Genomic DNA, 23,789 nt, shown 5'->3' with positions numbered 1-23,789 from the left:
CCACAGTGATTCAGACTCAAGTAAGAATTATGGTCCTTGGCTCCATCTGTTGAACATTTGAATTTTGGCTATCCTGGTGCCAACAAACATCTTGAATCGGTACAATTCAAAGTTGAGCCAGGCTAGAATGGTGGTGGAACGTGTATTCAACCCCGTGTTGAATATGTTTGGTGTTGTGAGAATTATCAATACCTGAGGATGTGAAACAGCGAGGTAGTGAGATACTTGCCAACATAGGCAATTCTGCCTCCCATTTACTCCAGGATCTTAAAAGTTCATCAGGTAGATTTGGGTTATCCCAGTCTCGTTGCTTGTCCCATAATTTCTGGACTAAAATCTTGGCTTGCATTGTGAATTGGACTATGAATCCCTTCCCATCCTAGGATGTCTGATTTGAAGTGCCACCTTAAACCTAGCGCAGATTCTTGCAAATCAGAACTATCTTAAGATAGCCATAATTCTGTACTGGTGGATCTCGCTTCTGGCGGTAAGTGATCTACTACATTTGGGTCATTACTTGCAAAGTTCAAAACCACCGCTGGCAAAGAGGGCTTAGAATTTGTCTACAAGCTGCTTGGCCTCTTGAGGTGATGCAAGGCTCTTCAAGCAATTATCCACGAGGAAATTCCTTTCTACAGTGGTTCTGATATTGTCATCAGGCGTGCTCCATAATATGTTTTTGTACAGCATAAATGGCACAACAAGGACTACATGTAGTGCCGAAAAGTAGCACTTGCCATTCATAAATGTCTGGTGGGCTAGATATGTCAAAGTCTCGCTATATACAGTGGACAGTGGTCATCTGGGAGGAGACGAACCTAATGGAACATCCCTTTGTCGCTGCTCATTACCACTGGGTGTTCATGAAAGCATAGGAGTACACCTAACAGGGATGGGCCTAAGGCTGGTCCTAGGAGGAAATAGTCATTCAGGTTATGGCCTTTAAAGATGAATGAACAGTTAAAAACCACTAGGTGCTTATTATTGTGCTGCATGACGTGGTAAAGGATGAACCATGACTCACTCTGTAAATGAACTGTATCATGTGGAAGTTTGACGACATAACCCAAGGTCTCCAGTTTCTTCATCTCCTGTTGGTAGGTGGCCGCTGTGATGGGGTCTTTCTCCAAGTGTTTCTCTGTGTTCCTAAGGTTAGAAAGCACTGCCTCTGTGGGAGGTTGAAGAATGGGTGCATATCCTTCTTACGCAAGAGAGGAGTGGCATAGCGACTCACGCCATCAATTATTACTCGGACAGTCTTTGACTGGAGCAACTCAAGGACTTCTTGGTCGTGCTTAGACCGAGTGACAGATTTCTCTGATCTGTTGGGAATCACAATCAGTGGTGGGAGTTTCCATTATCTCAGAGGACTGTTGCTGGGCCTTGTAAAGACCAACCTAATTTTGTCCTGACTGCTGCCGGACCTCCAGGTGGCCCAAGTTGAATTGGTTCGATAAGAGTGATCTGCTCCAATCAGTAACAGGGGACAGGCTTTGGGAACAGGCTGTAATGGTAAGCCTCTCAAATGTCAGTAATGTCGCTGAAGCTCTGCAACAAGGTAAATATGTTCAATCAAGCTCAGCTGTTTTGCAGTGAAGGCTCCAGTTATTTTGTAGCTCCTACCTGGCTGGGATAGAGTTGAAATCTGAAAGGACACTGAGGCACCGTGAAACTTAGTGATGTCTTACCATATAGTTTGCAAGGCTAAATCCTCTACCTGGCCTGTGAGTCCCAGCTTTCTGGCTGCCAATAGTAATAGCATAGTTCGTTCAGAACCATCATCAAGTACAGTGTAGGTATCTAGGCTCTGCCCCTTGTGCTTCAGAATGACTCTGATCACTTTTAGGAGTACACTGCTGAATCCTGGAGGGCGGTCTAGGTACAGAATTTTGGTAGTTGAACTGACTAAACAAGTACATTCATTTACTGTTGAGATCATGGAGAATCTGGAGGTGCTTCCCATTACACAAATAGCAGAGTTTCTTAAGAGTGCATTGTGCAGCTCTATGGTTGCGTCCACACTTCCAACATCAGTTATTATTCTTAATCCAGTCAATCACTTGGATCCTGGCACCAAGATTCAAACTTAAGTCATTTTGCTAGGTCAAGGAACGTGTATACTGAGCCTGGTTCATAACTCATGTGCTTGCAGAAGGATGCTTTTTGTTCTGGAGGGAGCTTGGACAAAAGACGAGCCACATGAGATCCACATTGCAATTCAACATCTCCTTCATCTCCTAATGTTTTAAGGAATCCTACTAGGGCTTGTATCTGGAGCGCGAAGTGCTCAAAACCTACAGTGTCACCTGACTGAACATCCATAATGGCAGCAATCTTGCTCAAAGCAAGCTGGTGAGGTTGACTGAACCATTCAGTAAGGACTACTAGGCAACTCTAGGCAAAGGAACTGGAGGAGTTAATACTTGGGGCTGGGGTTAATACCTGTGGCTGAGGAATAGGTGTCAACTTCTGACTTTGCGACTGGTTAATCAGTATCTCCTGCATGCTTTTCTGGATCTCTATAAGTCGGCTGATCTCTTTCCTCATGGATAACTGAGCAGCACGGAGGTGTCTATTCTCTTGTTGGAGATTATGCACTGCACTTTGGACATCAGAAGGCAAAGAATGTGCAGTCCTGTGAAGGCTGTGTTCCTCTCTCTCACTCCAGTGATCCGTGGTCTGTTGAACTTACATTCTGGTCCTCTGAGATCATTAGCCCAGTGTAGACACAGGATCCACCTTGAACGACCAAAATTATATTGGAGAATTAGGTAAGGACTGTATTTGTGCTGGAACAGGATTTGCATCCGCACTGGTGTGTTGGTAAGAACACAAGACTCAAATTTGGTGTTTACTTTTGCTTAGGTTGAGGGGTAACAGTGAGTGGTTCCTGAGTTTGGGTGTGAACAAAAACTGATGTAGCATGTCACAGTGAGTTTGTTAAGATCTGTGGCTGCAGCTTCAGAAACACTTCAATTACTGCAGTCAAAGCAGACCTGTAACTCCAGCTTTGACTTCGTTGTCATTTCTTCACAGTCCTGACCACAGGCTTAGGGGATTTTAACTTCTGTCTGTAGGTCGGGATGAGATGAAGCAGACATGTAACAGTAGTCCAGTGTGTCTGTGTCCCTGGTGAGACAATTATATGCTGTATTTGGGAAGTTGATGGGTGAGGTTTTCTCTGTTAAAATCCCCCAGAATGATGAGCAGTGAGTCTGGGTGTTTTTTCTCCACATTTGTGACCTGCTCAGTTGTTCGGACCTCGGTGAAGATACTTTGACAGTTTGATGTTCCACATTCGACCCTGCCAAAACATAGAGTTTTATTCAATAGCTTCCAGGTCATGTAAAATTTTGACTCGAAGATTCTTACGATTTGTAGGACTACAGCAGGATCATCAGACGCACTTCTTACAATTAAATTATATCTCTTCATTAATTTTAGATTAATTTTTACATTCAATATTGAAGGTTTTGCTTCAACAGATTCCAGATCATGTGATCTGATGATTCAAAATTATGCATAATTTATAAGCCTGGTCTGTCCGCACAAGACACACCTCTTACAATGTAAATATATCACTTAATTATTTTTATATGAATTTTTATTTTCAATATTGAAGATTTTGGCTCAATAGCTCCCAGATCATGTGACCTGATGACTCCAAATGACTCATAATGTATACGCCTCATGCGGGCACAGGAGACACACCCCATATAATTCAAATTTAGAGAGATATTTGAATTTTAAGAGGTGTGTCTTCTGAAGCCTATAAATGGTGCATAATTAGGAGTCATCAGGTCACATGACCCCATGTGTTTCCACCTTTGGTACCCTGTGGTTCTTAGCTTCTTCCCTAGAGTCGACTCCTGAGGCCCAGCCCTTGACTCCCACAGAGGCTGGTGTTGAAAACCCCAAAACCATCCAGCAGCTGGTGCTGCAGACGATTCAAATAAATTCCACTGAAAAAGGTCAGCCACAGCAGGGTCGCCATGCGACCGTGGCAAATGGAAAGAAAAGAAAGAAATGAATATAACATCCAGTTTGAAGATTAAATTAAATCATATTCATTTATTATAATTGTTATTTGGCATCAATAGACTAAGTAATGCTGTCTATACTGTGAAATATTGTTTTAAAGAAGACAATAAATTAAAAAAATGTGCTCTGTTCATTAGATAGCTATTTTCATTGTGTTCATCAGCTTTTCAAAATTCAAGGTATTTTTTTTTAACCTTTGAGTTAAACTGTTTATGACGCTTGTAAACTAAGACAAACTTCTATCGCTGCGTTTTTCTGCTAAGCTAATCATTAAGGATAATAAAGAGGAAGGTTAAATCACCTGGAGTCATTTAAATTCCAGTCAACATTTCTTTAATTGGGCCCAGTGAAGAGACAGTGGTGACACAAGAGGCAGACATGGATTTACAGCTCAACAGACCAACATGGACCAGACAGATAGAGTTCACTCTGGCTGGGATCGGCTGCGCTGTGGGTCTGGGCAACATTTGGAGGTTTCCTTATCTCTGCTACAGAAGTGGAGGAGGTGAGAAAACAAGTATTCGTCCTCAAACAGAATTATGAATCCAAGACCCCTCAGTACATGCAGTACTATACAAATACACAGGTTTTACATCTGATGCCGAAGGTTAGTAAATGTGTTTTCACTGAACCCTACATCAAACACGATCGGCAGTAATACTGATATTGTTGTTCAACTTGGATTGTTACAATCACATGTTCTGATACAAGTGTGTGCCATATAAGAATGTGTTGTAAACCCATAGTGATGCATGTGCAGCTGGTGTGAATATTGGCTTGCAATAAAAACATAACATTTTGTGGTGGGACACCTCACCTGCCTTTACTAATGATGTCAGATAAGTTCAAGTTTAGAGGATACCACAAAATGAGCACGTCTTTGCCAGTAAAATGTGTGACAGTTAACTCACTGCCACTTCCTGCCAGGTGCCTTTCTGGTGCCATACCTGCTCATGCTGGTTGTGCTGGGGATCCCTCTGCTCTACATGGAGCTGACTGTGGGTCAGTACATGAGGCGAGGGCCTGTCCATGCTCTGGCTAATGTCTGCCCACTGTTAAAAGGTACTGGCATGTCTCTAGTCACTAAATGGTATCCAAACTGAAACACAGACATTTGACATTTTATTTTGGTCTGTCCTCAGGAGTGGGCATGGCGTCAGTGGCAATCTCCTTCATCATGTGCACCTACTACAATGTTGTCATCACCTGGGCTCTTTACTATCTCTTCAGCTCCTTCCAGGCACCTCTGCCCTGGCAGAACTGCAACAACACCTGGAACACACCTCACTGTACTGCTCACGCGACCAACAGCAGCTACTCGTCCACAGCTAGCCAGGAGTTCTTCAAGTATGTTTCATGAAGTGGGAGAAACCAAACTGGTTCTCAGAATTATAGAAGCAGACTAGATAATGATTAGATGATAGCAGGCTTATAAAATGACTGTAACTTTACAAGTGTGTTACATAACACAAACTCTCATGCTCCTACTACTGGTGAAATTTTTTTTTTTAATGCACAACGTGAAATTGAATTGAAACTAAATCTTATCAGGCATGTGGGGGATATCAGACAAAGTGAAGGTTAGTGATAGACAAACAGATAAACTAACTAGTCACTGTTAACCTTTATTACCTTTTACCTTTATTCATTTTTTTAATGTGAAAGTTTAATATGTAGTAAATATGCATCTTGCTTCTGTAAGCAGCAGTTTTAAGATTTATACAGTCAAACAGATGCTGGTTCTGTGCACTTGATTTGGATAAATATTGGGATTAGTTTTTCGTTATGTAATGGTTTCATGTTGAAGACTAAAACCTAAATTATTCATTGTGGCTTACTGTTTAAACAGTAGAGTGTTTTTGCAGTGGCTTACTTATTCACTTGTTGTGTGAATGTAATGTTAAATTTATGTTTGATGATTTGATAGTGAATACCACATGTCCAGGCCTGCACAGTAGACCAACACATTCAGGTTCCTGCTGACAAGTGATCCAAACTGGTGGACAGACTATTTTCACATCATCTGTTTACTATTGCCAGACATAAATAGATAATGCAGAATGTAACCGACTCTTTCTATTTGTTTGGCTTCTTTGAAGATATAAGATGCTGGAGCAGACAAGTGGAGTGGAGGAGACAGGAGTGTTGCGCTGGGACCTTTTCCTTATCCTCCTTCTGGCTTGGATCCTTATTTATCTTTGCATCTTCAAGGGGGTGAAATCAACAGGCAAAGTGAGGGAAAAGAGAAAGAAATGGAGGTCGAGGCAAGGAGAGAGATGGTGAAAAACAATCCCTTGTTTTCTTTCCGTGTGTGTAGGTGGTGTACTTTACGGCTGTGTTCCCGTACGTTATCCTGATTGCCCTGCTGGTCAACAATACACAGCTGCCTGGGGCATTGAATGGGATAACCTTCTTCATTGTGCCGGAATGGGACAAGCTGCTCTCAGTGGAGGTAAGAAAGAAGAAAGCTGAGAAAGGTGGAAACAAATAGTAATAATAATGAGATGGGTACAGGCAGGGGCAGCATGGTGGCTGAGTGGTTAGCACTGTTGCCTCACAGCAAGAAGGTCGTGGGTTCGCATCCCGGCCTTTCTGTGTGGAGTTTGCATGTTCTCCCTGTGCTTGCGTGGGTTTACTCCGGGTACTCCGGTTTCCTCCCACAGTCCAAAAACATGCATGTCAGGTTGATTGGTGACTCTAAAATTGCCCGTAGGAGTGAGTGTGAGTGTGTGAGGTTGTCTGTCTTTGTGTGTCTATATGTGGCCCTGCGACAGACTGGTGACCTGTCTAGGGTGTACCCCTGCCTTCCACCCGAGAGAGAGCTGGGATAGGCTCCAGCGGATCCCCGTGACCCTGAACAGGAAAAGCGGGTATAGAAGATGGATGGATGGATGGATGGGTACAGGCAGTGTTCAGTAGCGATCAGATGTTTTGAGTGAACATCAATCTGTGTGGCAGGTGTGGGTGAATGCTGCAGCTCAGATCTTTAACTCCATTGGGATCGGTTTCGGCTCCCTCTTGGCCATGTCCAGCTACAACGCCTTCAACAACAACGTTCTGAAGTAATAAGTCAGACATCCTCATCCACTCATTTCTTCCCCACAGCAGTGGCGATAATGATCTCCGTGTGGGCTGAAAATGATATAAAGAACCTTGTCTCTCCCCACAGGGACACCCTGACTATATCCATCATTAACTCCCTCACCAGTATCCTGGCAGGTTTTGTCATTTTCTCTGCTTTTGGATACATGTCTCATCTGCAGGGCATTCCTGTCAGTGAGCTGGCTGTGGATGGTAAGAAAACAAAACAAGTCAATATGCCAATTTCAAATGCATGAGCATAGCTGAGAACTTTAATTTAAAAACTAACCTTATGTATATTTACTGTTAACTCTCACTAAGCGATTCTGCTCTTTCTACAATTTGTTCTGATTTACTGTCAGAGTTCATTCTCTAGGAAGGTCAAGATTTACCTTTTCAGTCAGCAGTGCTGCAATGACCATGTGTGCTTCCGTGTCTAGGTCCAGGGCTGGTTTATGTTGTTTATCCACAAGCCTTCGCTAACATGCCAGTGGCTCAGCTCTGGGCTGTGATGTTCTTCTTCATGTTGCTTTGCCTTGGCTTGGACAGCGAGGTAGTCAGGGGAACAGCTTTGCAACTCTAGTGATAATCTATGGAAAAAACTCCTTTGATTACTCACCTGAATCCAATAGAGCCCCAGAATAACTCAGAAATCCTTTTTGCTTTTTGACAGTTTGCGATGGTGGAAGTGATGGTGACCAGTCTCATGGATGAATTCTATCAACATCTGTTTAAATTTTTCAAGCGGAAGGAGTTGTTTGTTCTTGCTGTTTGTGGTGTGGCTTTCTTTTTAGGAATTCCTTGTGTCATGCAGGTACAGCCTCTCACTTTACTGCATGACTTTTATCCAAATTTTTACAAAACTTCAGGATCCAGTTGTTTTCTCTGTCCAGGTGGGAATCTATGTTTTCCAGCTGATGGACCATTACACTGCCATAGTGTCCATCATGTTTCTTGCATTCTTTGAGGTTATAGCCATCTGTTGGAGCTACGGTGAGAACATACACTCAGAATATACTCAATATACGTTTCGGTTGCCAGTTAATGTGATGACGTATAGTATCTCCGTCCACAAGCAAATAAAGTATGTATTTCTATCAGTGAAGGTTTGTCTTCCCTTGAGCAGGTGCGAAGCGACTATCAGACAACCTAGAAGAGATGACTGGAAAAAGAGCAAACATCTTTTTCAGGATATGTTGGATAATAGTTGCTCCTGTGATGACTGCTGTAAGTCAGCTAGCTATTTTCACATCAACATGATTTTATTTATGATCCTGAAAAATATCACCACTTCTGTTTTTTCGTGTGGCAGGTTCTCCTTGTTTTTTCCATCATCCAGTTCAAACCAGCCCGCTATGAGAACTATGTCTTCCCTTCCTGGGCTCAGGGTGTCGGCTGGGTTATTGCCTTGACCTCCATCATCTGGATTCCTTTGGGTGCCATTCACACACTGTGGGTGCTACCTGGCTCATTCATGCAGGTAACATATATTTACCTTGTTTCCCCCCATGAAGACACTGTAGGTACTACTCATAAAATTCCAGTTATAAGTATTTGGTGCATTTCTCTAACAGAAACTGAAACAGTCCATCACACCACATGCACTGGATGAGAATTCAAAAATGCCATATTATGAGACGGAAGGAAAAGATGGATGTCCTGTCACAGCTGTCAACATCCATCTACCAGTAAAAGCTCCTATTCAGTGAAACTTCATAATTCTCACTTAGACATCTTCAGTGGCAAATTTCTGCAAGTTTGAAAATAATCTAAGATTGACTGCAATTGGCTTTAAATCTTAACCAAAGTTCTGGTAAGAAAATCGAACAGAAGTAATGTAAACAATCGATTACATGAGTGTGAAGACGTGACTCTGCCATGCAGATAACTTTGTGAGACTGAGAATATGTGATATTTTGTTGAACTTCTGTTTACTTTTAACATGGTAAGTTGTTGGACAGATAAGTATTATCTGTAGCTTGTTGTTGATTATAATGGCCATCTGGCAGGCACTTCCTCTGTTGTGAGAGCTCCTAAACAATGGCACTCAGGACTAATCGCTTATTTCACGGTGCTCATTGTGGATTTTACTTTGGTAAGACTGCCATCTTTTGGCCATGTTTGCTGATGCATTGGTGAGTGTTGGATTAGGAGTTTTATTTAGTAATAAACTGACAAAGTGTGACTGTATATAAAAGTATCTCCTAGAAACATAAAGCACTGTGGACCAATTCATAGTGGCTGACTCATTTATTAGGTCAAATGCAACAGGGCACTGCTGATACAAACAATACATGCTAGTGGTTAACATTTGAGTACATGGGCCATGCAACCCTTCTGTCTGTAAGGTGTAATAAAAACATGCCAAAGTCCACAGTTTGTGTCTTACTTCTGTGATGAGCAGCTGATGTTAACAGTGCGTTTGGTGAACACAGCAAAAATATAACAATTCTGGGCAAACGTTTTTATTTATTCAATTAATGAGAAATTTCCACTGACAGGTACACTTTGCTAAGGTATACATGTGCACGAAGTTAGTTTCCTCTCATACAAAAGTTGCCACTGCTTTCTTCTTGTAACTCCACAAATGAATCCCATATGCCATACTGAAATTACACAGGCAAAAAGAGGTGGATTATAGAAAGCCATGAGACAATGGCATGTCTCCTCCTCATTACTTACATGGGGTTGAAAATTGAATAGACCCCAATAAGGGTAACTAAATGTGTTTGTGTAAAAAAGGTGAAAACGGGGGGCAGGACGGACAGACTGCTGATGGACCTAGTTAGTTACAGTGAGTATGAAATAGTGTTGTTTCTGGTATGAGCCTACAACTATGATCAAAACTTAAAATATTTATAAAAACAGAAATTAAAACAAAGAATTATCACTCTTATAAACAGCTATTACTCTTACCATTTAATTTTAAAAAGATATGTCATATGACCTACAACAACAACACAAAAAAAAAAAAAAAAAAGTGCAATCAATGGCATACCCCTCCATGTGAAGTGATGGTCGAGCAGATGACCAGGTAGCGCAGCAGCAACTCTCTCCTGTATTTGTTCCTACTGTAGTTTGGAGTCAGCCTGGTGCACGACTGGGCTCAGCAACTCACAAACACCAGGTTGCTGCATTCAGTAGTATTTTTGTACTGGTTTACTAAGTCCCTTTATTTCCTTGCACAGCCTCGTTAAGGCTCCAGCCCTCTTTGATTGCCTCTTTGCAGATCCAACACAGCTGTAGTTGATTTGTTTTTTACCCCCCCCCCCCCCCATGCCCAGCAGAGGTCGCTAAGGAGTCACCATGTCTGCCCCTCCTGCAGCTTCCTGTTTCGGTGCTATAACACCTGCTCTACTGGCCTCATCTGCACATCTCCAATCTGACGATACAAACAAACGGAGAGCATTACAGAAACCACCCAGCATTCATTACTGATGCACCTCTCCATAACCTATATGGGGTAAGCTGTTTTATGGTTAAAAAAAAAAAAAAAAGACAGATACCTGGACGTGAGGTGGGGCACTCAGGACAAAGGTGACTGCACTGGCTATATCTTCTGCTTTCAAACACTGAAAAGTGAAGAAAAGACGTTGTGGCAAAGATACTTGGTTTATTTTTGTTTCTGAGATACATTCACAGTTTCAGTCAAATGTGCAGTCTTACTTTCATACTCTCGTATACTGCAGCTGCTTTCTCTGGATCGCTGTTGTGGTGCCGGAAGGCAAACTCAGTCTCTACTATTCCAGGAGATATACACTGCAGGTGAGAGAAGTGCATGAGAAATGTATGGCTTACTGTCACATTAATGCACAGCAAAACACACTGGCTTACTGTATATGGAGTAATTTATGTGATCCAGTATCACCAATAGCACAGACCTGCTCAATCTGCTGACAACTAACCTACCGTGGCTCTGATGTGAGTGTTTGCTTCTCGAAGCTCTTGTCGTATCCCCTCTGTCAGAGCAGTCACAGCATATTTAGTGGCACAGTAGAAATGCTCATCAGCACTTGGCACCACCCGGTGCCCACCCATACTGTAACGGGTAGAAGAAGAGGTGGAGACTGATTTGATTCAAGGCCAAATCAAAGTATTCAATTTTTAATCTGCACATTTAGCTGTCATGTCAGCTACACACTGACAAAGACTTCTCACAAATCAACTTCATTTGTTTAATATCATATACAGTGTCACAGTGGGATTTACGGGCTCACACCAGCAACATAAATAATACTATTAATTTATATAAATTCAAGTTGGAAAAAAATCCACTAATATGATTAAGATTCAATTGAATGCTGATTTTCTATTAATGCCAATGAAATTATATCAGTTTTTCACACTGTTCCATGTCCACCAGGGGCCAGCTGACAAGCTTGTTGAAGCATTTTTAGATTAATCATAGTTTTGTTCTGTATTGCTTACCTGTTAATATTGATGATGTGGCCATCGTCCACATTCCTCTCCTTCATTGATTTGTATGCCTCACGGGTGCAGATAGACAAGGCTAACACATTGACCTGCAGTGGAGGCAAAGAGTGACTTCATTGAACCATTCATGTATCAGTCAATACTGAATGACTGTCAATCCAATATACTAAAAATAGAAGAAAAGGCACCAAATGCATGGTGCATTTGTTATTAAGTTATTAGGTTGAAAATCATTTGCATGAACTTATTTGTGTGTCAGTTTAAATCAAATAAAATTTTTCCAGTTTCAGCTGATCGTTCACTGGGTCAGTGTGAGCAAATGAACCTACTGCTGCAGTCCAGCTTGTGGCCTCTAAGCTGCTCTTGTAGTGATACTGATAGATGGTAGAGCCAACATGGTGGCAAGACACAGGGAGGTGACCAAACAACAGTGTATAGATTAAACACTGGCTAAAAATACACTGCTGCCATGACAACAGATGGACAAGTGTTACGAATGCAGGACTCTGGAGACTTTAGAGCAGGGGGTCTTCAACGGTCAAGAGCTCAATGAATCAGAATGTAAAGTCCCAACAAAAGAAAATCGTCGGGCTTTCATTAGTGTGGCTCTGCAGTGCCAGAGCTTCTCCTCAGAGCCAATGAAGCCGCCTCTGTGAAATGAAGAGATCAAAGTGTGTGTGCAGACCCGAGCAGTCACACATTACTGCTTTAACTATTACTCTACAAATACACAACTCCTACTAACACTGGACAGCCATTTCAGCTCCTCCCTCTGCTTCTCTATGCGAACACAGCAAATATAAAAATCAATATAATGTACAACATAAGATGGTAATTGCATCTTACTGCATACATGCAGTAAAAAAAACTGCATTTGTTTCTGCCTTGGAATCAATGTGTGTGACTGCGAACCACATACATCAATCATGTTCCTCCAGCCCTCTGTCTTTCCACTGAGCAAGGGCTCATTGTGGGCCAGTCCAGCATTGTTAATGCAGACGTCCACACCCTTGTGCAGTGTCTTGATTGCTGAAAACATGGACAAAATCTCCTCCTCATTGGACAGGTCACACTTGTAAGGAATCAGTGTACCACTGTAGCCTGCACTCTGACATTCTGCCGCCAGCTTCTGAAAAACACAAATCACATAAATTTGATGATGCGTGTAATGCAATAGACACATAATTTTAAGTTGTCACCAATTAATTATCGGGTATAAGACACTGTTAAGCATGAGATAGAACTGATGAGCCTGCAGCTGCCAAGTGAGAGAGTCCTAACCTACATCCTACTGACTCTAGACACAGGGAACAGTGAGAACATGCAGCCATAAAAATCAACATCATATCAGTGGAGGGTCAGAGATAAACCCTCATTATCAGTGTAGTGAAAACCACTTCACTCTGGAGACATTTTTTCTGATAATAAAAAGAATATTCATTTAAATCCCACTTTCTCCAAACCACGAGCTTCAATGTGAAGGAGCGAGCTTTGCTCTGATATGAGGCCCCTTCTTTTGGGATACAGCTGGGCTGAGGCTGCTGCAGGATGAGCAGGCTGTACTCCAACCAGGTCAGCAGGCTGTCCAGCACGGTGGGGTCTGATACAAACTGACACAGATCCCCTTGCCAGGCACAGCTGCACCAGTCACCTGATGTCTCATTCTGGACAGGAACAGGGACATTCAGACAGGAGGGGCATGAGTGGCGAGGGTGGGGGTGGTGTCAGGCAGAGATGATGCACAGCACTGTATAACACACTGCCTGAGTGAGTGTTTGTGCAGCCAAAAAGATTATATGTTTCAAAAGTTGACCCTGTAAACATCCTTAAGGAAAAACAGACCTTCTAAGGTTTTAACATATAGATACAAACATAGATATAACATGTATTTACTATCTACTGTGTGTGCAAAAATGGATCCATTCTGTGTTGCTCTTATTTGATACAAAGATGTTTTTCAAAACAGTGGTTCTTCAAAATTATGCCACGTTCTTAATATCTTCTCGTGAAAGGATGGTCAAGTTTACATGCAAAGCACTGTTACCTATTTAATGCTTTAATCTAACTAACTGTGATGCAACTACAGCCAGAACAAAGGCAGTATGATCTAATGCTATGGAACGTATAGGTCATCAGTTAATCCACTGAGGGATTTTTGCTGAAATGTCTTGACAGCTTTCAGCCAAATATAAATGTGGACAAATGTAGGATTTTGTGTTAAAGTGCTACAGTATATCTGCACCCAGTGAGGGCACTAATCATGCTTGTAAAGAGTGCTTTTAAGAATCAAGATGAATTTTAATTCAGGGATAATTTGGACTTGTTAGTGAGTGAATGCACCTTTTCCTTCGACTCTGGTTTCCTCCCACAGTCCAAAAACATGTATGTCAGGTTGATTGGTGACTCTAAATTGCCCATAGGAGTGAGTGTGAGTGTGTGAGGTTGTTTGTCTCTATGTGGCCCTGTGATGGACTGGGGACCTGTGACCTTGCACCTTTTCCTCACACTCGGAGTGTGCACATTTCTCTGCTCTCTTTCTAAACTGTTTAACTCAGATTATCTAGAGAGAAGGCCTTACCTGAGTTAAGATGTCAAAATGCTAAAACTCTAAAAACACTTGCCTCACCTGTAAAGGTTAAAACTAACTCTTACAAGCCTGCTATAGAAAGGTGAACCATTCTGTCCTGTCCATTCCCTTTAATGTGAGGCTGTGATCACTGGACTGTCCAGCTGCTATAACGCCTTTAAAGTTAATTATCACATGTCCCTTTAAACCAAAGCACTTTACTTCACACTTGTCTGAATCTCTTGGAGAGACTGGCTCTCAGGCAGAAAGGAGCAGGCAGACAGACTGCTCTTTTATATTCAGAACAAAGGTTAATGTCAGTGGCAAGCCAGGCCAGTTGTTTGTTAGAGGTGGAGAATTAGTTGTGTTGCTGAAGTAAATGTGGGAGCAGCAGAGCAAACAGGCTGTGATCTTGGTCCAGCTACAGGAAGTCTCAGGCTGTGAATCTGTGTGTGTGTGTGTGTGTGTGTGTGTGTGTGTGTGTGTGTGTGTGTGGGTGGGTGAATTCTGGCACCAGTACCAGTGCCATGGCCAGTACCAGCCCCCATACTGGGCACACCTACAGAAATGGCACTGGCCCACAGATAAGCAACTACGTCTGATAATGCAACAGCAGCTCAAAGGCACACATGATTCATTGATCACAATCCAAACTAAACTGATATCTTCAGGATTTGGCACCGCACCTTTAAAACATAAGGACTAAAACAAAAAGTGATATTGAGACAAGCACAGAGCATGAGTCACTCAGTGGTGCTGCTAAACGAGCCTCAGGGAAACACGAAATAAAACTGCAGTTACGTTTATGAGAAGGTGTACTGCAGGTGGACTCAACAATTCAGTCAAATGCAGAAACCACATTTAAAAAATTTTTACATTACTTTTGTCAATGCAGTATTACCATTCTGAAATACTATGTGCATAATTTTACCTCTCCATCTTCCCAATGTGTCTACAAACAATATTTACATGATTTTAAATATTATATGTAAAAACACATTTTCAGATCACCTGTATTATTAGTTGCTTTCATATAGTTTTGCTCTTGAGCAGTTATAAAGGATTACACCGACATACACACTGTCATACACACTGTCATACACACTGTCATACACACTGTCATACACACAGTTCTCTAGGTCAGACAAAACCACTGTTTGCAATCACCCAGTCTTGATGGGACCAATACTGAAGGTAAAAAAAAAAAAAAATCTTAACAGTTGAAGAGAAATAATGTTACAAGTCAGAAAGCTTTTACATGTTAAATGTGTGTACATGAACTAATAGCCACATTTACAACAGGGCGTTGTAAACAGTAGGTTTACAATGCAAGAGACACCATTGTACTGCACCACGCTCATCAATCATTTACCCAGTCACATGGCACTGGCATAAATGGACCAGCAAAACAGGTTGTTGGAGAATTGGAATGAGATAAAAATAAGGCAGTGAGGGTGAGCCAGATCAATAGCACAAGGCAGCAGCCATCAACGGAGAGAGCAGAGGGATTAGATTTGTGGCAGGTTGACTCGGGAGCTCTCCCAGACAAAAGCAGGATTGTGTTAGAGAGCACTGTGCCTCCTCTTATTCTCTGAAAAGACGGGTAGGTGGTTAAAAAAATAAATTAAAGAAGTAATGCAGCCATAATTCAGCCCCTAACCACTCCCCTCTTTATCCTTCCTGCCCTGCCTCTTAAGTACCTGACACCCACAAAACCATTTCACCTGTCATAATGCATTTTCATCCTCATTACCCACACTGTCCAGCAATCACAAGAAGTGTGCTGCAGGGGGCGGAAGGGAGGGCTGGCAGCCAGAACGTAAAACAGAAGTAGAGAACACAAAACACGAGGGGCATTACATGTAAGCAGATGACAATAGAATCAGATTTCACTATGTTGTACTTTATAAGAAGGCTTGGAAACAGAAGCGCAGGACAGACTGTAAAAATCCAGATTACTGTAGAATCCATGCCAAGGTACCGGTGACACGCCATGGCCCAAAACCTTATTGACACCCTAAACCCTGTCACTGCAGCCACTAGGATGGCAGGGCAGAAAAATTAGTTCACTCTGAACACAATCACGCCAAGTCTGGGGTCAAAGGTGACAGGAGGCCGTATAATTGGACTGTAGAAGGATGGTTGTGTGATTATCTCCTCACATACTGAAAAATCCAGAAGGTCTAAAGGTTGAAGTGGGTGGTGCTACCACAAATTCTTCAGGACAGTCTATCAATACACAGTTAAAGAAAATAATTACAGTCTTTGTTAGTAGCTACATTCATTCACACCATGGGATTTTCCATGCAGCAAGGTTTCCCAGCCACTACATTAATAACTATATTTAGGGCTGGGTGATATGTAAACTGAAAAACATTGTAATTACAACTACATGAAAAGACCTTTACAACAATGACAGACTAAAGATAAAGCAGCAGTTGGGTGTTGTGTAAGACTGGTGCAACCAGTGTGGTTGGATTTTATTTTCCAAAACAAAGTGATAAAAATCAGGGAGAAGCAAGAGCAGACCTTTATTCTAAGTCTGAAAAATTTTTCATGACATTTCTGTCAGCAATATTTCAGTACTAGATTAAGTACAGAGAGCAGCTTTTATTTCATGCTCCCATGGGCATCAGAGGATTAAAAAAATGGATCTTGTCTGTAGTTGGAACATGCTGTGGGGTGAAGCTTCCTTCTCGTGAACGAGTGTGTATCAGGTGCCAACCTCTACATCATGTGATGTGCTATTTCTGCACTAGATGTCAGCCATTGCTACAACAACTTTGCTCTCGCCACAGGCCTGAGGGTGGCCCTGACGCCAGCTTCCAGCCACATCATTATGCGTGCTAAGTTTTTGTGAGTAGACGACAAAAACACGCACAGAGAGCCTCATCAAGATGGTGCTGATCTGATGTGTCCAAAATAAAAACCTTTTAAACTGGGCCAGCCTGAACTGGTCTATTCAGCATGCCAGCTCAGAGTAGCCATAACACATTTCAATATCCAACAAACACTCAGCACCAAATCCAATTTGGCTGCGATTGACAATCCAAATTGCATTCTTCCTTGTCAACCCCTTTTTTGAAAACACTGAACATGTTCGTGCTCTAAATTCACAAAATCCTTTCACCACAAGGTGCTTTCCTCTGTCATTACAGTTTCTCTCTCTCTCATACACCTATATATTCTAATGCAGGCCGGCTGCTGCGTTTTTCATTTACATTACACTTTTTTGTCCCTTGGCTAACACATCAGGCTTCGTCTCACACATATGCACACACAATCTCTCATACTGTCCACACAGAGAAGAGCTTTCCAAAAAGTCCAACATGACAGGGTGGGAAGTGCCCTATCTATAATAGCAGGAGGCCCAGGGAAGGAACGTCAATGCCAGCAAACCCTACACCTTGAAAAGGGATAAGTACAGAGAGGACAGCACAGCGGTGGTGCAGGGGAAATGGTTCACAGGGGCCACTGAGCTGTCTAAACAAATCACAGTGTTAACTGTATGAGACTCAGGTAGGGTAATTAAAAACATCTTTAGGAGCTTTAGGCAATTTACTAAAAATGCAACTGTTGTAAAGATTATTTCAACTTACATGCAATAATATTAATATAATATAAAGATGTGAAACCTATTTCCTAATGAGTTACGGAGAAAAAAAGTTACAATTGTATACAAGCCCCTTCAGTTTCTGCACACTTGATTGTGTTGTGCTGAATATTTGATTTTAAATGGATAACATTTCAATCGTTTCCCATTATCAAAGTTCAACGTTTTTAAATTTTTTGTAAAAATCAAAACAGAAATATCTCATATACAAAAGCATTCAGACTCTTTGCTATTGTGCTACATCAATCTTATACCTACTGTAATGGCCATTTTTGCAGTGAGGGTTCAGGTATACCAAGCAATATTTATGTGCAACCTGCACAAAGCCACCAATATAGAATAGATACATGTTGAGTTGCAAATGTATTTTAAGATATAGTAGTGTTGGTACACTTGGAAGCATTACAGAAAAAAATAGACTGGATTCTTATCAGCATCACCTACCCTTATTTTCTAAATCTGTGTCTACATACCTGTATGTTATTGATATCCTCAAAACAATCTGGACTGCTGCTTCGTGAAATGTTGTTCTTTGTCATGTTGGTGTAAACGCTGCTTCGGTTGGAGGCAGACTTCGTGGAATTATGGCCAATTATTACTTAGTCTTTGCCAGCTCACAGCCCAGGTGGAAAACATGCAGTCAGTGGAAAAGCTTTCTGCATGGCTAAGACAAGAGAAGCCCTGAGGTAACTCGATGAGCTCGGGAGAAATCTGACACGGGGAAAGAAAATAACACGTGTGCAGGTGAAAACTGCAGTGTTGTGATTTCACTCACAGCTGATGACAAGTGACACAGCAAAATGCACAATATCTTAAAACGCAGCTATTTGCCTATTCATCATAGATAGTGCACTTAATGTGCATGGACTACAGTGGGTTTTCTTTGATCGTTATGTGTGTTGACGACAACACATAGCAGACAAACACATATAAAGTGGAATGAGGACACAGAAGGTTGGACACACACAGTAAAGCTTTGAATTCTTTCTGGTCGAAGTTTATTCACTGTGATACAACAGCACGGACTGTGCAGACACAACCTACAGGAAGTGGCTGAGACAGCTTCTGATTTGCAGACAGAGAGACACGGATGTCACCTCAGCCTTTAAAGCATGACTGAGCACCTTTCTGTTCTTTTCGGAATGGGCACCAACTCTAAGATAGTCAGCCAAGGTCTGAAATTAGCCTTCTGGCTCACCTGCCAAGGGCTTAAGAGTTTTAATTTAAGATTCACTCACTCAAATGAAAGATGCTTAGGCTAGGTGAAAACGCATAAAGGCTTCTGCTTTGTGCAGAGCTGCATTAACAGCCAGCCAATCGGTACACTGTTTGATAGAAACCAGCTGGAAACAAACGGGTGTAGTATTAAAAGTATTAAAACAGGTTAAAAACAATCAGAAGCTGAATATTAAAAAAAAAAAAAAGAGTTCAAATGCTACTATTTAAAAAATGCACCTGCCAGATGGATGGATGAGCCATACAGATTTAGCATCTGATGGGAATTTCAAAAACAGTGGACAGCTTTATACATCTCTGCTGGATCAGATCTAAAGGCCTCAGTGCTGTGTGTCACTTGTTCTCATATTCTCAGTCTATATGCCAACCACAAATCTGTTTAGTACTAAAAATCCACAAAATATGATGGCTAAATATATCTGATCTAAGATCACAGCAGCCAAAGCTTTGAACTGACAGTCACCTCTTCTGTGGGTAGCCTGAAAAAACCCTGGAAATGTCGTTTTCATTTTTTCAGTTTTAAATGGACTTACAATACAAACAAGGTTATTTGTTAGATAAAAGGCAATGCTTCTGTTTCTGTTATCACTTAAGCCACACACACACGGTGACACAAACTATACTATGCACAGGTGACCACAGGTTAGATTGTGACCCCACCCTATCCCATTCTCTGCCTCTCCTGCCCCAGACCAACACCAGTGCAAACAGCACCCTCCTCCTTAAACCTGCAAAATAATTCATATGCAATTTATAGTTCTTACATTTAAAAGTGTCAGTGTATTCTGAAACATCAGCAACCAGATTATGAGGGATTCAGACAGCAAATACATTTCAGTACAGCTTGTCTTGATGCATTTGTGAAGTTACGTTTAGCAAACAAATGTAAAATCATTTGGAACTGACCTCAAATGTGCCAAAAGAAAGCAAATGATTATTGTTCTTAAATCTAGTATTTGTGTTTTTAAAGAAGGGATTATATGAGTTGCAGTGATAAGCAACAGGAGTTCATAACTGTGTATTCACCAGTGCATCTCATTGTCCTAGGTGAGCAGTTATTAATTCACAACTATGATCTCTGTGGGCCGCCTTAAAAGTCTAATTTTAAAACAAGCAATCAGTATCGAGGTGTCCATTGATGAGAGATATGACTTTAAATCCTTCTACCATGGCTCTTAATGATACACTTTTGGACTGCACTACCCTACACTCAGAGGCCACTTTTAAACCTTTTGTATGCTCAAAGAATACATTGTGAGCACAGTGAAGAGATTTTTTTTCTCCAGCTACATAAAAGCTTCGTCCGCTGCGTTTGGAAGATTTCACTAGAGTTAATGAGAAGCTGTGTAGCTGCTACTTGGATGCGGCCCTGTTGTCTCCATTCCTGCACAGAGCCCATGGTGACCACACGTCTCCTTCCAGCTTGCTGCTCCCCCACGTCCTACTACACAGTCTCAGAGAAAACTAAACAATACTGCTGCCACAACGCTGCACCCCGCATTCTCTGGGTTTTCTTTACACAGATAAACAGAAACCTATTCCATCTGAATATATCTGGGCTGCTACAAGTCAAATTACTGCAGTTGGAAAAAGTGACCCTTAAAAGATTTATTTTACCAAGTAAAGAAATAAACACCAAAACGGAAGTCAAGAACAATTGCTCAGTGATGGAAAGTGATGGACACTTACATCCCCCACTAGCAGCATGCCAGGTTTGGCACAGCTACAGCAAGAACCCAGTTTACACAGCAGAGAGAGTACAATACTTGCTTTGTCCCTCAGCTCACACAGACATGTCTCTAAGGTCTTGTACAAGGGATGAAATGTGTCACACAGTGGAAGATACTGAAACCTTTTGCTCTGTAGCTTGGCCAAAAATTCAGTTAAATCAAAGCTTTGGCTTCATGTTTCCATAAAAACAGAACAGCTGAGGCTGCTCTCACTGTAATGTAGTCAGCTCTTTAAGGCTGACCGATGTTGCTATCATTTAATATCATTGTAAAGCTTTTAAATGTTGTGACCTTGTTTTAGTCTTGCACAAGTCACAGGCAGAGGCTGAAACAAGCTGCTACAGTTAACTATTGACAGGAGGGACCATGTGACCAGAGTATGCATGGAGGGAGGCTATCTGCTGTGCAATTCACGCACATGTTGTCATGGTGGGCACAATGGATGCATCTCAAAAAGAAAACCTGACTCATACATGTTGCAAATTCTTTTTTTAAGTCACAAGAAAGAAAACACACACATACCGCTATTTGTAACTCATGCTTTCACAGTACCATCATCAACAGAGCTCTGAATCTGATCTTGCTTTCAACCTCGATGAGGTTTTACAAACTATGTTACTGCAAACTGTAGAGTGCAGCAGCATAAATGAGAATAAAGCCTAAATGCTATAAAGTTGAAATGATTATTTGATTAATCATTAGTATGCAGGTGATCAAGTCTGATGTAACACAGTATCACATGGATGAATGGGCTGAAAGGAAGCTGTCTTTGCCATGCTTCTTTACTTAGCCATGAATCAACCATCCATCCATCCATCCATCCATCCATCCATCATCAACTGCTTATCCTGGAACATCCAGGGTCACGGGGGGCTGGAGTCAATCCTAGCTGACACTAGGAGAAAGGCAGGTACACCCCAGATAGATCACCAGTCTATCACAGGGCTGACACAGACAGACCAACACTCACATTCACTCTTACAGGCAATTTAGAGTCACCGTGTAACGCAAGCCCAAACTGTACATGTTTGGACTGTGGGAGGAAGCTGGAGTGACGTGAACATGCAAATGCCACACAAAAGGTCCCTGGGTTTAACTGGATTTAAACCCAGAACCTTCTAGCTGTGAAACAGCGCTAACCACTTATGGTGCTTAAATATGCTTATAAACAGTGTTGTTAACAACCTCTGACATGCCAAACACCACTGCCTGACTAAAAGCTGCCTAAACATACTGTAGATGTACTAAGCAGCTCAGGAGCTAGAAAAAGTGTGAAATGAGGAGAACCGGCTAAAGTACCTAATAACTTATAGTCACATTAGAGTTAATAGGGTGGGGCCACTGACACCTATCCCTAGAGGAAGCTCTGCCTGCAAGTCACACACCAGCAAAGTGCAAGAATACATCACAGAAGTGGAAATGTAGCATATGCATTGAGTCTGCATTATGCACTAATGCACATTAATGTTTTAAATGACAAATCACTCACAGTGTATAGTTCAAACACAATCACCGCTGGCAATCATTACTTTCCAAGCCGCAAAGAGAGCAACACTTATATAATGATTGGGCTTGTCTTCTATTATCATAGTGGATGTGATTTAAGCACAAAAATGTGATGTTTGCATCAGATTGTTATGATGTTTGTCCCAAACTGTTGAGCAATTCTGTTGTTGAGCCTTTAGAGGTTGAGACTGTAGAAATGTATGATAAGGGAAGACATTTGGACATTTTATAGACTCCTGAAGGACCCATGGGCACCTCGTGACACCTCTGGAAACTGTGCCCAGGTAAGGTGACCCTACCTGGACAGGTTGTTTTCTGGTATTGGCGGAAGATGAACTAAGTCTCATTTAGCTGAATCCCTGCCGTGGGTGTGTTAGGAGAGCTCACATAATACACCTGTGATCCCTGGCTGCTGTGTGAAAGCTGCTCTCCTGGTGCTGACCCTGACCTCTGACCTCACTGCAGAAGGTCATCCCAAACAAAGACAGGTGATAACAGATTAACACAGATTAAGGGTGTGGTGGGGTTTGTGGGTACAGGTGCATCATTACTGTTGTACTATGAAGTACTTCCTGAAAGCGCAGTACAATCTGGCTGTAAAGCTAACTAGTACCTAACGTTACACATCAGTCCCGGTGTAACGTCTCTCATGGCACTAATCGCCCGAATACACCGTTACCGTTAGTAATCTGGGCTGTGGTAGGAGTAATACGTTACCTTGTAAAACTAGTAGGATGAAAAGAGCAGTTTTCCTAAACGCCCTGCCCTTGGTAGGTCTGACCGGTGCTACTGATAACGAGCGGTACCGGCGCCGTTAAACGTCCAGTAACGGTGAACGGAGCCAACGTCTGAAGTTGCAAGCTAACGTTAGCTAACGTCCCTTAGCTAGTTTGTCGCGGCTCCACAAACAGCTAGCTCCTCTTTGTGCTGCTTTATGTCAGGGATTTCCAGTCAGATTACCCACCTCTATTTTGTCCACATTCCTAGCACAGCCGACCACCCTCATGCCTTGCTGGACCAGTGCCCGGACTACAGCCGCTCCGATCCCCACCGACGCTCCGGTCACCAGGGCCACTCTGCCTTTCCACCGCTCCATCCCCACCGTCCTGTCTCCGCCGGTCACCGTGTACGAGACTGTACAGCTCCTGATCCGCACCTCTCTGCTCAGGTTGGACTGTCACGGCTGCAGCTGTCAGTACCGTCTGATGAAGGGTGCACCTGCTAACGTTACAGCCTCCGGTGTCGGTGTGTGCAGCATCCAGGACAGCCAGTGTGCGTCAGCCCGGACCCATGCGCTCCGCTGGACAAAATATAAAGAAGCGTTTGGTTCACTTCACCTCCCACTTACTGTTTCAGTCACGGTCTGTGTGTGTGCTTACTCAGCGCCACCTAACGGAAAGTACTAAAACAACACAACAGCGTTAGGCCTACCTGCTTTTGTGTTGCCTTCAGGTGTTCCCGGTAATCAAAAGCTTCTCTTGTTAGAAAAGCACACGTGGGAGAAAAGCAGCGCTAGTTTTGACAACTGCTGTGGTATAGGGATTTTTTCAATTAGGGAAAGTAATAAAATATACAACAGTAA

The 23,789-nt window shown here is 42.2% G+C and overlaps 2 protein-coding genes across 5 annotated transcripts; one reads left to right on the top strand and one right to left on the bottom strand.

The window, feature by feature from the left end:
* Positions 1–2,560: 2,560 nt before the first annotated feature.
* On the top strand, positions 2,561–9,494 carry LOC113143040 (sodium- and chloride-dependent GABA transporter ine). Of its 4 annotated transcripts, XM_026328496.1 has the most exons (15): positions 2,561–2,771; positions 3,849–3,971; positions 4,389–4,546; positions 4,969–5,103; positions 5,184–5,388; positions 6,141–6,273; positions 6,359–6,493; positions 7,000–7,103; positions 7,211–7,335; positions 7,563–7,675; positions 7,796–7,936; positions 8,016–8,115; positions 8,249–8,349; positions 8,435–8,602; positions 8,697–9,494. In XM_026328496.1, exons 3-15 carry the CDS (start codon positions 4,420–4,422, stop codon positions 8,829–8,831), a joined length of 1,722 nt encoding a protein of 573 aa, XP_026184281.1. In that variant the 5' UTR covers positions 2,561–2,771; positions 3,849–3,971; positions 4,389–4,419; the 3' UTR covers positions 8,832–9,494. The 4 variants fall into 4 exon arrangements, with proteins under 4 accessions (XP_026184281.1, XP_026184279.1, XP_026184282.1 ...); XM_026328494.1 differs by lacking the exon at positions 3,849–3,971; XM_026328497.1 differs by lacking the exon at positions 3,849–3,971 and having other exon boundaries at positions 4,364–4,546.
* On the bottom strand, positions 9,354–23,555 carry dhrs11a (dehydrogenase/reductase 11a). The gene is made up of 7 exons (XM_026328498.2): positions 23,172–23,555; positions 12,476–12,685; positions 11,551–11,645; positions 11,032–11,161; positions 10,789–10,881; positions 10,629–10,694; positions 9,354–10,504 (listed from the first exon to the last, which is right to left on the bottom strand). Exons 1-7 carry the CDS (start codon positions 23,301–23,303, stop codon positions 10,463–10,465), a joined length of 768 nt encoding a protein of 255 aa, XP_026184283.1. The 5' UTR covers positions 23,304–23,555; the 3' UTR covers positions 9,354–10,462.
* Between the last annotated feature and the right edge of the window lie 234 nt (positions 23,556–23,789).

The sequence above is a fragment of the Mastacembelus armatus genome, chromosome 14 (assembly GCF_900324485.2).
Source record: "Mastacembelus armatus chromosome 14, fMasArm1.2, whole genome shotgun sequence".
In the NCBI taxonomy this organism is placed as follows: Eukaryota; Metazoa; Chordata; class Actinopteri; order Synbranchiformes; family Mastacembelidae; genus Mastacembelus; species Mastacembelus armatus.
This window is presented reverse-complemented; position numbering and strand designations above follow the sequence as displayed.